General features: G+C 58.6%; 1 protein-coding gene across 1 annotated transcript in view; it reads right to left on the bottom strand.

Annotated features, from left to right (window-relative positions):
- The window catches only part of COL23A1 (collagen type XXIII alpha 1 chain), a 302,293-nt gene that overhangs the window by 10,418 nt on the left and 274,144 nt on the right, over window positions 1-17,731 (bottom strand). Inside the window, exons 7-21 of the mRNA XM_078067628.1 lie at window positions 16,139-16,165; window positions 14,790-14,816; window positions 10,814-10,930; window positions 10,028-10,063; window positions 9,844-9,870; window positions 9,363-9,389; window positions 7,328-7,381; window positions 6,713-6,775; window positions 6,260-6,304; window positions 4,886-4,963; window positions 2,939-2,992; window positions 2,264-2,308; window positions 1,352-1,441; window positions 503-565; window positions 116-172 (exon numbers count right to left, since the gene is read on the bottom strand). Coding sequence (XP_077923754.1) covers window positions 116-172; window positions 503-565; window positions 1,352-1,441; window positions 2,264-2,308; window positions 2,939-2,992; window positions 4,886-4,963; window positions 6,260-6,304; window positions 6,713-6,775; window positions 7,328-7,381; window positions 9,363-9,389; window positions 9,844-9,870; window positions 10,028-10,063; window positions 10,814-10,930; window positions 14,790-14,816; window positions 16,139-16,165 — 810 coding nt within the window. The remainder of the gene's footprint in view (window positions 1-115; window positions 173-502; window positions 566-1,351; window positions 1,442-2,263; window positions 2,309-2,938; window positions 2,993-4,885; window positions 4,964-6,259; window positions 6,305-6,712; window positions 6,776-7,327; window positions 7,382-9,362; window positions 9,390-9,843; window positions 9,871-10,027; window positions 10,064-10,813; window positions 10,931-14,789; window positions 14,817-16,138; window positions 16,166-17,731) is intronic.

The raw sequence follows: 17,731 nt of genomic DNA on the forward strand, positions 1-17,731 counted from the left end.
ATTGCTTGATGTGCCCCCTCCCCACCGGAAATCCTGTCCTCCCCTGGGTCACAGCTCCAGGCCTGGGCTCACCACCCCCTGCGTATCTCAGCTACTTCACGCCAAACGTTCTTACCATGGGGCCTGGGGGACCAGGGGGGCCGGGGGGCCCCGGTGCCACTATGATCTGGGCCTAGGAAGCAGTCAGAGATGGGTTAGTCACCCCCGCCCCGTCATACCTCAACTCGCCCATGCTTGAACGCACTGGACATCAGATGAGCACTCCTGGCGGGGTGGTGCTGGGCCCTGAGCCACTGGGCTGAGTCCCTCCAGAAGGGCACTGCCTGGTGGAGGGCCCAGGGGCTGGCCTTTGGGGTTCTCAGACGGGCCTCAGTTGGAGGACACAGCCCGAGGTGCCCCCTTCCCCCTCCCTCGCTGCCCACAGAAAGGTGGCCTTTCTGTCCCAAGGTTCGGGGCCCCCAGGCATTGAGGGGAGACCCTGGTCCTCAGCAGCCCCCCTTACCAGGCTCTCCCGTAGGCTGTCAGATGCCGACTCTCCCTTTTCGCCCTTGCGACCATCGGTGCCCTGTAGGACAGCCTGGCCTTCAGCCCTTTCTGCCCATCACCAGACCCACCACCCACGGTGGTCATCACCTCCCCTGCCTTCCCCATGAGGCCTCCAGCAGCAACGATGAGTTGGCCTTTGCAGCTTGAAGCAGTTTCCCCTAAATTGGTGACACGCTTCGGGTGCCCAGCAAGTGGGTGTTTGGAGAGCACATTGACAGCTGTATAAATTGTTTCCTGGGGGGCAAGGGGGCACCCAGCTCTCTAGCTGAGGGAGCCCCGTGGATGGACATCAAATGCGAAGAGGGGGCACCTGCTGGCCACTTGAACCCACAGCTCTTTCTGTCCAGCCACAATGACTGTGACGGTGGGTATTTTATCACGTGGCCAGCCACCACTCTCAGCCCTGTCGGGCAGGCCCTCGTGAGTGGGAGGAGGTTATCATCCCCATTTTAGAGGTGGGGAAACTAAGGCCCAGGGAGATCAGGACACTCGTGCAGGCTTCCAGAGCCAGCAGGGGACAGAGCAGGATGCAAACTTGAGCAGTCAGGGTGGGCTCTAACCACCCTTTGTGCCACCTTTGTGGAGGCCTTGGGAGGTAGGCGGTAGGTCCGTGTACAGAGGCTCAGAAGACCAAGCAGCGAGGGCTGAGTCCGAGCTTTCTTTCCAAGGCTCAGTGCCCCTGGGCCAGGTGGAGTTGGCAGGGCCCCAGCGGTGCCCCCCTTCTCCGCGGCTGCTGTTTTGGGCACACATTGGCCCTGGAACCCCACAGGGGGCAGAGTAGGGTGGGGCCCGCGCAGCCACCTACCGGGAGGCCCGACAGGCCCATTTCGCCCGCCTCCCCTTTGGGTCCGGTCGGCCCAGCCTCTCCCGGGTCTCCTTTGGCTCCTTTGGGACCCTGCGAACCACAAGAACAAGGGGTCGGTAGAACTCAGCAGCTATGCTCCCTTCCCCCATCCCAGAGGGTCCCCAGAGCTTAGTCCTGGACAGACTAGATCCCCACCCCCATGTCTTCATCTTGGGTCCCTGCCTCTGGCCCAGGCGGTGAATGCACCGAGGGGCCTGGATGAAGACAAGGGTGCAAGGGGGTAGGGGTGGAGGGAGTGGGACTGGGCAGCCCCTGCAGGGGCGCTTACAGAGCTTGGGGAGGGTCAACCCTGAGCTCGCATCTCAGGAGCCTGCACCGGGAGCCCGCAACCCCCACGTACAACCAACCATCCACCCAGTGCCCCTTCCGGCCACTCATTCTCTCTCTCAGCCAATCATGGAAAGTCCAAGACACGGCCCTAAAGCCACCGCCATGAATGTCCAGTGATGCCCCTGACACCGTGCTGTGTGTGGAGGGACACACAGGTGTGTACTTACAGCAATACTTATAGGGCCCAGAATAACGGGAACGACATTAGCTAGCATTTGAAGACTCTTCCCTAGATTGCGCCCCGCACACTGCTCTGTGTTTTCCACACACACAATTATATAAGTCTTACAACTGTGACCATCCTCCCCTCCAGGTGAGGATCTGAGGCTGCCAGAAAGTGAGCAGCTTGCCCGAGGCCTAAGGGCAGAACCAGGACGTGTGCCCAGGCAGCGCACTCTGTCCTGTGGCCTCTAACTCTGCACACACACACACACACACACACACGTATGCACGCACACACATGCACACACGCAGCCCACCACTAGGCACCAGGATCACCAAGCAAACGAAAGGCCCAGAGACCTTCTCTCCGTCGATTCCCGGGACACCAGGCAATCCCAGCTCGCCCTGGAAGGGAACAGAAAGCAAGGGAGGTTACGGTGTCCCGTGGTCCCCAAGAGGGCCTTGTGGCTGGGCTGCCTCCTCTCCCCGATCAGCACGACGTCCCTGGGTTGGATCCCTAAAGTGGGTGGGGTCCAGGAAGGTGCCCACTGGGTGCCCAGCACCCTCCTCAGCTCCTCTGGGCAGATGCACACCAGGGCTATAATTTACAGTCTGGGAAGTTACAGCTTGGGAAACTGAGGCTCGGGGGGGGGGGGGATCCAATGACTCGTTGCAGGCCACACAGCCCAGGGCAATGGCCGGGACCAGATCTTGCGATTTCCATGTCTCCTGAGCCACGCAGGCAGGCGGTAAATGATGTGTACGGGCCATAAGAACGGCTATGTCTGTCATCTATGGGACCTGGGGACATCCCAAGGGCTTACGCGTGTGACTGGGGCTTCCAGGGAGGAGCTAGGGCTGGGAGCAAGGCATCCAGCTTGGTTAGGAAGGAGCGGGGCCACGTCCTCTGAGCCCCCAGGAGCTGGGCCAGGATGCCAGGAGAGAAGAGGGGTGAGCATGGCAGAGAGGAGAGGGGAGGTGGGCGCTGGAGTTAAGGGGCTTGGAGGGGGCCCCACAACAGGCCTGTGAACTCACCTTGGCTCCGGGGATCCCAGGTGGCCCTGGGGGTCCCTGTGGCCCAGGAGGACCCTGTATGTGAAAGTCAAGCTGGTCAGTGTTTACGCAGGTCCTCCCCCGCATTGCTGGCTCACCCCTTCCCCCCAGGGGCCAGGGCTCTGTTGGGCTGGCCTGCAACAGGTTGAGGGCCCTCATAGCCTGCTTCCCACCCAGTCCCCCGACTCTTGTCTTGCAGCGGGGGGGGGGGCAGGGAGGTGGCACCAGGGACCAGGTGGGATACCACGGTGTCCACTGCCACAGTGGGTCCAGAATCCCCCTACCTTCAGAGCTAGTATCCCTCAAATATAGATTTCTTCACAATACTCCCCTGCTCAAGATCCTGCGATGGCTCCCTATGGCCTCTTGCAGCAAGCATAAATCCCCCGTTGGCATTCAAGGCCAGCTAACAATGTTATCCCTGACGGTGGCCCAGCACTGCCCTCTCTGTCCCTCCCATGAGCTCTCTGCCCATCGACTCTGCTGCCTGCTGTCTGCTAGTGCTGGAGAGTCCTGGGTAAGGGATGGCACCTGCAGCATCTCTAGGTCTGACCCCGCTCCCAAGCTCCCGCTCTGGCCCAGGCTTCCCACAAACCACCCGCCCACTGTGGCTCATCGTTGCCCTCCAGACTTGTGCCACCTCCTCAAGGCTGCACCCCACCCAGCCCCTCCTCCCAGCGACCTGTGCCCTCCTTGCTGGCACCTCCATGGAGACATCTCTGGTCTTCCTATCTTCCTCCATCCCCCCACCCAGGCCCAGAGCCCACCCCCACCCCGCCATGGCCTCCCTGCCTCCAGTTGCCCCCACACCCACTTTTATTCACCTTCCATGCCATTCCTCAGCTAACCTGCCCACAATATGTATGTGTATATATATATTTTAAAGATTTTATTTATTTATTTGACAGAGAGAGAGAGAGAGAGAGAGAGAGCGCACAAGCAGGGGGAGGGGCAGAGGGAAAGGGAGAAGCAGGGAGCCCAACTCGGGGATCAATCCCAGGACCCTGAGATCATGACCTGAGCCGAAGGCAGACGTTTAACCGATGGAGCCACCCAGACACCCCACAATATGTATTGTGAACCCCACTTCTTGGCTCAAGAACCAACTGTGGCAGCCCACTGCCCATTGGCTGGAGGCATCATTCCAATCTGGCATCCAGAATCTTCCTCCTGCCTCCCTGCACTCAGGCTGCTTCTCCAAGCGGGGCCTGGACACACCATGCCTGTGCATGCCCTTGGGCCACGCCACGCCACACCACGCCACACCACACCATGCAGGCCTGGGGTGGGCCACAGTTACCATCAGCTTGTACTTCCCCGAGGCCTGTGGGAGAGAACTGGAATGGAGCTCAGGTGGGGTCAGGTGCCGAGGGCCCAGTCTGGTCTCTGATGCCTGCCCTTCGCCCTCCCGAGCTCCCTTCCTCGGGAGTCGTGAGTGGCTGGCACCCAACCCCTCTCCCCACGGGGGATGGGTCCCAAGTCTGTCGGCCACCGGGCAGGGCTCAGTGGCCGCGCATCTCCTGAGGCTCCTTGGGGGCAGGCCGGGCCGCTGTCATCCCCCCACCCCAACAGCTACTAGAAGACCTAGCCCTCCAGTCTGTGTTCCCCGGGAAGGTGCCAGGAGGTCCTGCGGAGACCGGACATCAGGAAAGGCTCTGCCTCCTGCCCGTGAGCGGGAAGCTTCCCTTTTTGCTTTGGCCTCCGGGGAGCTTGGGGCCACATAAGCCATATTCACGGCAGCTCTTAGCATCCATGGGGGGGCTCAGCATAGCCCTGATTTCCTTATTGGGGTGCACCCCTCCCCCCCCCCCCCCCCCCCCCCCCCCCCCCCCCCCCGGCCGTAAAGAAATGCAGGATTGATATGCAAAGTATGTGGTTGTGTTCTCCGGAGAAGAACCAGGATGTATCCTGCTCCTGCCAGGAAACTACCTTAAGGGCATCCAGGATCCTGCCATCGTAGTCAATCACCACTGTGTCTCCTTGCTCACCCTTGAGGCCCTGGGGACCCTGAGGCAGAGGAAAAGAGAAAGAGTAAGAATTTCAGGGCAGAGCCTTGGCAGCCGCGTCTGTATCTCAACCAGGGACCCTAGGAACCTGACCCCCACGAAGGAAGGTCCGTGTGCCGTGTGCTGGCTCAGCTGTAACCCGATGGGACCCCCGCGAGTTCATCCTCTGGAATCTACGTGCCCACCGGCACCCTAGTCCCTGAGAGAGCGTTCCAGGGCCCAGGCAGCAGGCATCCCGGAGGAAAGCCGGGAGGGAGGCCTAGAGCCAACGGAGGAACCTGCCCGCGCCGGGTCTGGCTGCCTTTGCGTGGGACTTGAAGTCCGCTGAGGTCTTATCCCGGAGTGCTCCGATTTTTAATCTCTTCCGATTTTGAAATGTCGGCCAACAAAGGCGCAAAAATCAACACACTCCCCCAAACGCCCAGACACTGTGTAGACCAAGTGCAACTGTCCCAGCTGGATCTTGGCCTTGTGCCCCCGACTCCTAGGCTCTGGTCGAGGCTGTGCATGCCACGCACTCGCAACGAGCACACGTCCACCCAGGCCCGCACGCTCGGTCTGCGAACGCACGTGTCCCCGCCCACCTGTCCCGGCCCGCACGTGCTCGGCTGCCGGCCCTGCCCTTCCTTTCCGAGCCCCAGGCTGCTCTCTGCGGGGGCCCACCGTGAGAGGCGGGCAGCGCTCTGGTCAGGGGCCGGGGCCTCAGCTGCCAGCAGCCTCCTCGGTCATGGTCACACAGAATCCCACAGCCAGTGCCTCATCCAGCCCCGGCCACCTGCGTGATCTTGTTTTTTCGGAGGAGAAAAGCAGCCTCCGGGAGCATGAGGGCACCGAGCAGAGAGAACAGGATCCCGGATGTTGACTTAAAAAGGTGGGTTGATAGCGACTGGTCACAAAAGGTCACAAAAGATCGGAGACCAGCTGGGGAGGCTGTGGGTCTGGAGACAGGAGCGAACCTCAAGGTGGGGCAAGGCCCCCCGCAGGGGGAGGGTTCCCCCCTCCCCAGGTGGCGCGTTGGAGGTTTGTGCTTGAATATGAGAAGACAAGACTCTGGGAGGGTTAACACTCACCTGGCGAGGCCTTGCTTTCGCACATGTGTATTTGAACGTTTTACCAAAAGCAGGTATTGTGAGATTAAAAAAAATTTTTTTTTAAATCGCTAATGAATGATTATTAAAAAAAGACTCCCATTTCCTGGGACTCTACTGCTCCTCTGGGGCCTCCCCGGGGGACAGGGCCTTCTGAAGAACCCGGCCCGTGGGTCCCCTCGGTGTGGCCAGAGGGGAGACTTGCTTACCCGCAGTCCTGACACTCCATCGGCGCCTCGCGGGCCAGGCTCTCCCTGTGGAGACGTGAGGTTGCAGCCATGTGCGCACGGCCGCCCCACGCCCCTCCAGTCTCCAAGTCACCAAAAAGTGCAGGGCCCACGTGCTGGAGCCCCAAGGGACCAATGTACACGGCTGGCACCCCAGGAACAGGGATCCTGGAAGGAGGGCCTGTGGGAGCCTCCTTGGCCCCACGGTGTGTAGAGATGGGCCACCGAGGGAGACCCTGGCGCCCCTGGCTACAAGGTGATTTAGCCACATGGCTGCGCTTGGTGGAGGCTTGTCACTCACCCAAACCCGTGGCCACCCCCCCGGCCAGCCTCTGACTGCCTGTGGAACGAGACCCCCAGGCCCATGCCCTCCCAGGACTCCCCAGTTTCACCCCAGGATGGGGGCACTGGTCTGAGCCGCACACTGTAAGGCACCTTTGGCCCTGGGGCGCCGTCCACACCATTTTCTCCTCGAGGCCCCACGTTCCCTGGCTCGCCCTGTAACAGAGACATTCACAGCTGAGTGAGGGCCAGGGGCAGGCTGGGGGCCACCTGGGCCTGCTGGCTTTGAGAGCTTCCTGGGGAACACGCCTTAGCCCCTGTGGGGTTGAGAGGAGATGGGCCTCAGGACTCCCCCCAGCCCTGGGGACTCCGGACCACGCCACCTTCTCTGGTCTGGGTCTTGGCATATAAGTTAGGGCCCCTCAGGGGCTCTGGAGATATTTTGGAGGCAGGCTGGCGGTCTCCATGGTCTGAGGAAGCAAGGATGATATCCTGGTCCTAGCTGGGGGACAGGATAGAGCGGGGGGGCCACCTGAGATGGGAACTAGGAGGGCCTGAGGGTGTACGGGGAGGCAAATGGCTGGATGGGATGCCCCACCTGGTGTCAAGTGGGATCCGGGGCCTCCCCTGGTCTCTCTCTGGCCTGCCCTCGGTGTCAGCAGGTGCCCCCCCCCACTGTGAAAGGGTCAGCTGGGGGCCTCACCAGACCGATGGGAACTGAGGGAGGTGTGAGGCAGGGGGCCCTGTGGGGGAGGCACAGGTACCTACCTTGGGGCCTGGGGGTCCAGGGAGCCCTGGCTGGCTTGGCGTCCCGTCATCCCCCTGAGGAGAGAGCAGCTGACGTGCAGCCCTCAGGCCTGGGCAGACCGCTTGGCTGTCTCCGCCCCCGTCCCCGCCCCCACACCAGCCCTCTGCTGGCACCAGCCCTGGTCACACTGGGTGGGGACACGGGTGGGGCAGGTCCCCTGGGGCCAGCCCAGAGCACGCGTCAGCAAGGGTGCACTGAAGGAAGGGGTGGGTAGGTGGAGGGGAGGGGATTCGTTCCTTCAGTCAACACATAGCTTGTGAGCACCGTGAGCACCGTCTGTGGGCCAGGCAGGCGGGGTCCCTGCTCAGTGGGGGAGAGAGAGGCCTGAGGGCAAAGAAATGTCCAGATAAACACCTAGGGCCAGGCCAGGAGGTAGAAGCAGTGCTGGGAAGAGAGTGTAAGAGGGTGGCAGATGGAGGGACTGAGAGGGATGGTCACCTGGGAGAGGGGACAGCTTTTTGGAGACCTGGCAAGGGATGGGGTGGGGGGAGATCACCCCAGGCCAGTGGTTCCCAAATTTGAGTGCGTGCCACCATCACCCCAGGGGGGCTGCTGGACAGACGACGGCTACAAGTTCTGGTCACCAGGGGGACGCGTGCGTGGCTCAGTCGGTTAAGCGTCTGCCTTGGGCTCAGGTCATGATCCCAGGGTCCTGGGATCGAGCCCCTCATTGGGCTCCCTGCTCAGCTAGGAGCCTGCTTCTCCCTCTCCCTCTGCCCCTCCCCACTGCTTGTGCTCTTTCTCTCTCTGTGTCTCAAATAAATAAAAAAAAATTTTTTTTAAAAATAAACAACAAAAAAATAAAAGTTCTGGTCACCAATTCTGATGGGCACGGGGTATGTCCATACCCCCCAAGCGATTCCCCACCACCAGCCAGGCGTCCTACAATTCAACCCAATTCTGATACTTGTCTACCTGGAGAGAACGTCGGATCCCACCGGTTAAGGGCCCAGTCCTACAAGACTGCCCCAGCCCCCCAGCCCACTCCGGGGAACCAGGAGTAAGCCGGCTCTCACTTGTGTTACAGATCAACCCGCCATAGACTGAAGATTCCCACCACCTCGTCCTTGGGTTCCATTAACTTGCTAGAGCGGCTCACAGAACTCAGGGAAACACTCTGCTTACTAGATTCCCAGTTTATTATAAAGGACAGAACTCAGGAACAGCCAGATGGAAGAGATGCAGCGGGCAAGGTATGGGGAAGGGGCGTGGAGCGTCTGTGACCTCTCCAGGCATGCTGCTCTCCCCAAATCTCCCTGTGTTCACCCACCCGGACTCTCTCAGAACCCCATCCTTTTGGGTTTTTATGGAGGCTTCATTCCATAGGTGTGAGTGATGAAATCACTGGCCACTGATGAGATTGGTTCAACCTCCAGCCCCTCCCTGGAAGGGTGGTGACCAGGACTGAAAGTTCCAACCCTCCAATCATGTGGTTGTTTCTCCAGGCAACGAGCCCCCATCCTGGGGGGGGCTGTGTGTCCCCAAAGTCGCCTCATTAACATAACAATAGACACCTTCAAATCAGGTTCATCACCCAGGACATTCCAAGGGTTTTAGGAGCTCTGCTCCAGAAACCAGAGGACTGAGACCAAATATGGATTTATGATAAATCACAACATCCCAGTGGCCCACCCCTAGTGTCTCTGACTAGGTGGCTCTGAGGTCGGCCCTGAAATGTGCCCGTCTAACAAGCCCCCAGCGATGCTGATACTAGCTGGTCCCAGGAACACACTCTGAGAACCACTGTCCAGACCCCTGAAGTGGGAATAAATTTGCTGTGTTTGAGGAAAGGAAAGAATGCGCGAATAAGTAGTGAATGAACGAAATCGGGCTTCAGAGACAGAGGATGGAGCAGTCATCCACAGTGAGGGCTTGGGTCTGGTGAGGACTTCCCTGTGGCCAGCCCCTGGCCCTGCCCCATGGGGAGCCCCTGCCCATCTCCCCAGCCACTTCCCACACCCCCACCAAAAAGCCCCTCCTGGGGGCCCCCCTCACCTTCTTTCCAGGAATGCCGGGCTCACCCTGAGGGGGGAGGCAGGGGGATGCAAGAGAGAGATCAGAGCCCTCAGAGCATGGCCCAGACACCAGACCACTTGCTCTGGTAGAAGTGGCCTCGATGACTGGATACAGCCAAGAGATCCCGGCCCCCCAGAGAGGTGCACATGGATGGTGGGTGGGGCTGACAGTCCTGGACTCCACTCCTGACCCGGTCCCTCCCACGCTGAATGACCCTGGGCAAGTCACTGCTCTTGCAAGTGGGGATGTGACGTCCCAGCCTCCAGGGGGTGTTTCTGAGATGAGGAAGAAAGCAAGGAAAGCCCTTCTCCTTCGGGGCAGAGCCCAGCTCCACCCCCACCCCAGCAGGCAGAGAGGAAAAGGAAGAGCTGACCTGTGGGGTAGGGGAGGTGAGGTGAGCCCATCCCTCCCAGGCCTGGGGCAGCGGACAGGGAGGGGACAGGGAGTGAGGAGCACTCACCTTGGGCCCTGGGGGTCCCTTCAGGCCCTGGAACAAGAGAAGAGAAAGTATTAAATGGGGTCCTGGAGGCTGCTTCTGGGCCTCCTCCTCTTCTTCATTGTACAGAGGGTGATATCAAGTGCCAGAGGCCAGGCCTGATGCCCTGTGTCGAGGGCCGGCCTCCCCAAATGCCCTGGATACTGACCATCTCGCCGTCCTGTCCAGTCTCTCCTTTGGGACCCTGAGGAGGCAGAAGAGGAGAGCCTCTTGAGGGGACGCAGGGGATGAGGGGACACAGGGACTCCCCGGTTAACAGAGCCCACTCCCCGCGCCAGGCCCTGGGCTGGGGCTGCAAGCAGTCTCTTGTTTCATGAGTTCTTATTCCCACTTTGCAGATGAGAATGTTGAGGCTCGGGGAGTTAGGTGCCCAACGTGAATAGGAATGGATGAGCCATCTGTGTAGCTGGCTGCCCTGAGAGTGGACCCTGGTGGCAGTCTGGTGGCAGTCTGGTGGCAGAGCTGGCTCTGCGTGGGATGGGAAGGACAGGCCTGAGTCCCTGCAGTAGGGGAAGGGGTAGTACCACGGAGTCTGGCCTCCAGGCTCTGGGTAGAACTATAGGAGGACAACTGAGCCTAACTAGTTAGTACTGGAGGGAGGGAGGGAAGGAGGAGGAGAGAAAGCCAGAGCTGGGGGGGGGGCGTAAAATCTGGGGAGGAAGCGCCCCCATATGGGTCTCAGGGTCAGGGTTAGGAATGCGACTAAAATTGCAACCAAGGTCAGGTTTAGGGGTCAGAGGTAGAGTCTGGATAATAGCCAGAAATGAGGGTGCGGACCAGGATTTGGGAATGAGTTTGGGGTCAAGGTCTTAAACGGCATGAGGTATAAGGCTGGAGTGCGGCAGGTGTCTGGGTTGGGGCTGGGGTTGGGGTGCGGCATGGGTCTGGGTCTGGACTGGGGACAGGGGTATTCCACCTTTGTGCCCTCTCTTACCGCCGGGCCTTGTGCTCCCCTGGGGCCATCTTTCCCTGTGTCTCCGGGAGGGCCCCGGGCCCCAGGGGGTCCAGGGGGCCCCGGAGGCCCAGCAGCTCCATCTCGCCCTTGGTCTCCCTGGAAGAGATGGGGCCTGGCTTACTGTGAGGGGGAGGGAAGGGGCTCTGGTCTCCAGAGAGGAGCCTCTGCAGACGGACGGCCCGATGCCTTCTCTTCCCCAGCCCTTGGTGGGCTCAGAGCAAAGTGTTGGGCTTCTCCCTGCTTCTTGGCGGCCGCAGGAAGGGACAGGTCCCTGTACTTTGGCGTAAAAGGCTAACAGGACCTTCTACACTCCAAGGGATGTGCCATCTTCCCAGCCCTTAGTGCCCGGAGCCCAGCTCTGGTGTTTCGTTGAGAGATGAGACACGCTGGGTGCGGGAGTGAAGCATGTGGGCCCCACCAGCCCCCTTCTTCCTGGAAAGGGGGCGGCACACGTCCTGAAGGACCCTCCTCATTGGTCAGCTCCTACTTTATTCAGTGCTGGAGGTGCACTTCTGGGCACTTACCCAGAGAGATGAAAACTCACGCAAATCCTCACAGCAGCTCTTAGGTGTAACGGCCCCAAACTAGAAGCAACCCAAATTGTCCTTCCGTGGGTGGATGGTTAAGGGACGGGGCTACAGCCCTGTCACGGAGCACTGCTCGGCAATAAATGGAAAGGAACAAGGAGGCACAGCCACGTTGCAACGACTCGGATGCATCTTGAGGGAATGTTGCTGAGTCAGAAAAGCCGATCTTACAAGGTGACCATACTCTATGGCTGCAAATACACCACACGGCTGACACGGAAGGATCACAGAGATGGAGCATGGGTCAGTGGCTGCCCGGGGCGGGGGTAGGGATGGGCGACTGTAGCAGCACAAGGGATCTTCGTGCGGTGGTCACTGGAATCTCCTGAGCGTGATGACGTCGCCCAGACTTAAGCACACCCAGATGGGCAAAATGGCTGAGCTCCGAATGGGGCAGGTGGATTGTGCCAATTTCCTGTTGGTGAGACTGTACTCCGGGGGAGGCAGGATGTCACCATCGGGGGAATGTGGAGGACAGGTGCACGGGGTATCATTTCGTACAACTAATTGTGAACCTACAGTTATCTCAAGATAAAAAGTTGAAAAAAAAAAAAAAAGAGCAACGAAGGGCCACAAAGTCTCAGTCATGCAGCATCCTGTCCCCGACTCAAGGACCCAGTGTTAGTACGGGGTCAGACCTCAGGCAGCCGGAGCCCTCACCTTGTGGTCCCAGCTGCAAGGATGGGGGAACCACGGCGCCACCCGTGCTTTCTGTGGCCCCCGTGGTTCCCGCCCAGCACTGGCGCCGAGCATAGTCATGGGGCTTGGCTGGCTCACTACGACAGCAGCCCCCAAACTTCCCGTGGACAGGAAAGGAGGAAGCCTCTTGTGGAGGTAACCCCCGCTGCGTGCCCAGCTCTGACCTCCCCGGAAGCTGGCTCGCCCAACCCTTGCGACCACCTGGCCAAGGCCCTGCTATGGACCCATTTTACAGATGGAGCGGTCGGGAACAGAGAGGGTAACTGCCTCCCCAGGGTTACAGAGCTAAGAAAGGCAGCACCTCTTCTGGCCACTGAGGCAAGCGATGCCTTTTGGATGCATTTTTAATCCCTGGATCCCATGATGTGAAGGTTCACCTTTCTGGCCAACTGGACTTTCAGACACAGTTCATTTGTTTCCCCCAATTAAAGAATTAACTGAGGCTCTCAGTGTCCACCACTCAGGGTCCCGATGCAGAGGCCATGACTCCAGTCCGAAGTAAAGAAAACCGACAGTTTGGTTAGCTCGCCCAGGCGCAGTTGGGGATGGTGGTGGGTAATTCCTGTTCCATTTGATGCTGTGTCAGGAAGACTTGGAAGATACCCCATCCCCCGCTGTTCCCTCCACAGCCCAGGGGCCCCACGATGGGCACCACTGGCCGGACTCTACTTAATGAGAAGGAAAATGGGTTTCGACACTTGAGCAGGCCCCAGCAGAGGTTTGTAGGCTTGGCCTTGAGTGACTTGGGACACGAGGCTGGCCTTGTATGCGCACTGGGATCGGCTGGCTGAGGTCTAACCCTGGAAATGCAGGGGTGAGTCAAGGGAGCACGCAGACCAGCAGGCCCGGACACGCCACGGGGCCAGGCTACCTTGAAGACGCGGCGACTGTACCCGTGATGGTCTCTACTTATAAAGCCTGGATTGAGCCGTGGGAAAACCATCTGGCCAGCAAACAGGTTGTGTGGTCAGGAAGGCAGAAAGGGTGACTTAGGAAAGGACAAGGCTGTTTCTGAGGGCAAAGCCACTTCACCCAGACCAGCGACCGGGAGAGGCAGACTACGTTCTCCAAAGGTAGTCACTACGCTCGTTCCCATCCCACAGGCCCCTTGCAATGGGGTCCCACCCACCACGCCCCATCGAGAGCTGGGGGCCTGTTCCTCTCTCCCCACCTTGACTTTGGATGGGCCCCGTGACTGATGGGACGGACAGGATGCTGAAGAAGTAAGGCCTGCCAGGCTCTTAACTGGCCTGGCAGGTACGCTTCCAGCCTCCTGGAATGCTAGTCTTGGGATGCCCCTCTGGGAGGCCCACTGCCACACTGGGAGAAGCCCTGAAGCACAGAGATCCCCCCCAGCCGAGCTCCCAGCCAACAGCCGCACCGACCGAGGCCAAGGGAGGGTGCCATTGTCTTGGGCTGCAGGCCCAGCAGCCTCTGCCTTCGATGAGCGAGATCCCCCCACCAGCCCACGGGGTCATGCGGGACAGTGACACGTTGCTGTTTTAAGCCCTGGAACTCTCAAGGGCAGAGGTTGTTTTGGAGGTGGCTTGAACCTTGGGACAACGAGAGGACACCCATGAAGGGCGGAAGAAGGGCTTTGGAAAGGATGTCTCGTGACTCCCGGGCTGGGGGAGTTCTAGTCTTTTGAGGCGTGGGCACCCCCTTTTCAGAAGATCAGCGTGGCCAGCCGGGGCTCTCAGCTCCTGCTTGTGATCATCTGTGATGTGGGCCCTCCCGGCCTGGTGCACAAAGCAGGCTCGGAGCTGTGAGGCTGCAGAGCTGGGACTGGGACCCTGCCCACACCTGGTCCTGCAGCTGCTTTCCCTTCCCATCCCCCATCCACAGTGCCCACCTCTCAGCCCTGCTCCATCCCTGCCTCTAGGGCTTACAGAGGCTGGCTGGGGGGACTCGCTCACCCACTACAATTTCCACCCATAACCTTGAAAACCCCTGGGAGCACACCCCTCTAGTGCAGTCAGGCCTCCACCCCGGTGGTGGTAGGAATGGTGGCGGCATGCCTTTGGGGCCCCTTACATGACCCTCCCTCTGCCCAGATCTGCTTTGTGGGGCCCACCCCACCCGGGCTCCGCACTCTGCTTCGTTGAAGAGACCCCAGGTTTGGCATGAGGCGCTTCTGGGTCCCTTGGGCCTTGGGGACACTGAGGGCCAGGGGATCTACTGTCCCCATGCTGGGTGCTGGGTGCCCATGTTTATGACTGCAATGAACCTTCGCCACAGCAGCTTGGGTCAGGGGCTGTCAGTCCCATCCACCACAGTTGGAGAAACTGAGTCACAGAGGGGAAAGTGAGTCGCTCAAGTTTACTTGGCTGGTAAGTGGCTGAGCTCAGCTGCTGACCCATAACCTTCCCTCTTCCTGGGGTGCCAGCCATCCTCAGGAAGGTTAGTCTCGGGTCTGGGGCCAGTGCTAGCCCTGCTGTCTCCCCCGCCCCCCATCCATGGTGACAAGTAGGACTGGGAGGAAGCCCTGGGACTTCCATCCTGTGGCCACTTAAGTGAAACCACACAGAAGGACGGACGGTGGGTGGTGGGCAGAGACCGTGGGCCCATGTGGTAAGGTGTAGGGAGCCAGAAGAAATGCTAGATACGCCTTATTATACGATAACACAAACTGTGTGGGGCGGGTGAGGGGGTCTTGCGTCAGCTCTTACCCGAGGGCCAAGGTCTCCAGGTGCACCCTAAAGACAAGAAGCAGGAAGACAGATCACTGCTACTATTATTACTTTATCATATGTATTGAGCATTTACTCTGTGCTCCATGCTTTACACGCGTAGTGTCACCCAAGTCTAACAAACATAACACACGGGCTCTATTTTTAATCTCCGTTTCCAGTGAGGAAACCGAGGCACAGAGAAGCTAAGTAACCAGCCCAAGGTCACACAGCCAGCACACGCAGGGCTTGGAACCAGGCACTGTGTTGTCTGGGGCCAGCCCCTAGACACAGCGGAGCAGAGACGAGCTGCTCCCACCGTGTCCTCTTGGAATCCTAGAACCTCGACACAGTGAGGGCTGGTAATTACTTGATTGTTTGAAGTAACCAAGTTTTGGGGCAGGATGTTACGAAGTGACGGATGCCAAGATGCCAATTTCTCTCTGGGTTCAAAACCTCTGCTTTGTTCAGCCGGAGCCAACGAGAAGGAAATCTCTGTGAGGTTGCTTTAACTGACAGATGGAGAAACTGAGGCCCACGGAGCCGGCCAACCCATCGAAAGCCATGCAGTTGGTGGTGGAGCCCTAACGCAAACCTGGATGCTCTGAGCCCCGGCTCCTGTACCCGGCACAGCTCTGAGGGTGGATGGGGACCCTGGCCACCCTTACTTACCTCAGTGGGCACATCAGAGCGGGGGGCTGGGGTGGACGCGGCTGGGGTTCGCCCAGCCTTCCCTAGAAGCGTCCTGCCACACCTGCATCTGCTCTGGCCCCTCCCTAGCTCTGATCCCACAGTGGGACACACAGGTGGCCCCTCTCGCCCCCTCCCTTCCGTGGCACTTGGAGGTCCCAGCCCTCCAGGGGTCTGCCGTGACATTTCATGCCGAATGCCAGGGAAGCCTTTCTCACAAGGGGCTGTAAAGATCACAGGGGCAGCTCTTGGCCATCTGTTTGCCTGGGGGGGGGGCATGCACTTGTCACAAAGAATACGATCTATAATGACTGTTCAACTCTTCCCCCCACCAGGCTCTCCTCCCCCCCTCCCCCCCCCGCCACCTTCATGATTACTTGCTTTGGAAACTCCTTATTCTGGGAAGACTGTGCTTTGAGTTTTGTCTTTCTCCGGTGGAGGGTGGGACTCCAATGTCACCCCCTGGGCACTTGAAATTGTTAAACATAAGCCGTGTAATCATTAGGAGGGAGGCACTCTTAGCCCCACTTTCCAGATGGGGAAACTGAGGCTCCAGGAGGGGTGTGACGTGCCCGGGGCCACACTCCGGAGCTGGGGTTTGGGAGCAGGTTTCTGGCGTCCATCATATCCCCAACTAGACAGCTGCCAGCATCACTTACCTTTTCCCCTTTGGGGCCTGGAAGTCCCTGTAGAAAAAAGGTGCAGAAAGACAGGCATGAGCGAGGAGGACTGGGCTGGCTTCCCTTCTGGCTTCCCTAAGGCTGTGGGGGCAGAAGGCCCTGTGAAGCTGAGCAGAGCTGTGGGTAGCTGGGTGGGGAAACACGTAAGTCTGTCTGCTTTTAATGAGGGCTGCCCTTGCCGGCCCCAAGGAAGCTCCACACCCCAGTCCTCTGCATGAGGGAGGCAGGGGACTTGAGGGTCGCCGGGACCTCTCAGTTGGGGTAGGGGCGCATGTGCTGTCACTCCCCCCAGAGAGCAGAGCCCTTCCAGCTCAGCCCCTGCTGTGCCCGGCGGCCACTGCCCCCTAACTGTCCATTATCCCTTCAGTCCATAATGGTTTTGCTGGTTCATTCACTTAACAACTTGTCCATCTAGGAGGTCAGTTCATTCCTCCATCCTCTAATACGGTACACATCATCTGGCAACACCTCAATCACTTCTTTCATTTATTCCTCACTTCCTTGTCTGCTCAACCATCATGCATCTGACTGTTGGTACAATTACTGATTCATTACCTCATTTGACTATCTTTCCGTCCAAACATCCTTCCTTCCTTCCATCCACCCACCCATCCATCTGTTCATCAGCCCATTCATCTATCTATCCATCTGTCTATCCTTCCATCTAAACATTCATCAATCCATTTGCCCATCCATCCATCCATCCATCCATCCATCCATCCATCCATCCATCTACTGTACCTTCCTTCCTTCTATCCTTCCATCTATTCATGCATCCATGCATGCATCCATCCATACTTCCATCTATCCATTCATACATCTTACCTTCCATCCACTCACATATCCATCTGTTCATCAAACCATTCATCTATCTGTCCATCTGTCTGTCCTTCCAGCCAACCATTCACCAATCCGTTTGTTCATCCATCCATCCATCCTACCTTCCTTCCTTCCACCCAACCATCCATCCATTCTTCCATCAATCCATCATACATCCTCCCTTCCATCCACTCACCCATCCATCTATTCATCAACCCATTCATCTATTTATCCGTCTGTCTGTCCTTCCATCCAACCATTCGCCAATCCATTTGTCCATCCATCCATCCATCCACCCATCCATCCATCCCTCCTTCCATCCTTCCCTCCTTCCATCAATCCATCCATATATCCATCCTTCCATCGATCCATTCATATATCCTTCCTTCCATCCACCCACTCATCCATCTGTTCATCAACCCATTCATCTATCTATCCATCCAACCATTCATTATCTAACTATTCATTATTCATCCATCCATCCATCCATCCACCCACCCACCTACCTATACATCCAAATCCAACTATATATTTAATTATGCTGTCTCCCTGAGCAGCTTATTCATTGTGCTGAAGATGCCTGTGGACTGCAGGCTCCTGCCCCAGATGTTGAGACCTCATCAGCCCGATGCCTACCACTGAAGTCTTGAGACTGCATGGGGAGATGCTCTGTGCCTGGGGCTGGCTAGGAGGGGCTTGTTTGTTTTGAAGGCTGACTAGATGTCAGGGATGGTGCTATCCACACTTCTCCAC

The sequence above is a fragment of the Halichoerus grypus genome, chromosome 2 (assembly GCF_964656455.1).
Source record: "Halichoerus grypus chromosome 2, mHalGry1.hap1.1, whole genome shotgun sequence".
Lineage (NCBI taxonomy): Eukaryota > Metazoa > Chordata > Mammalia > Carnivora > Phocidae > Halichoerus > Halichoerus grypus.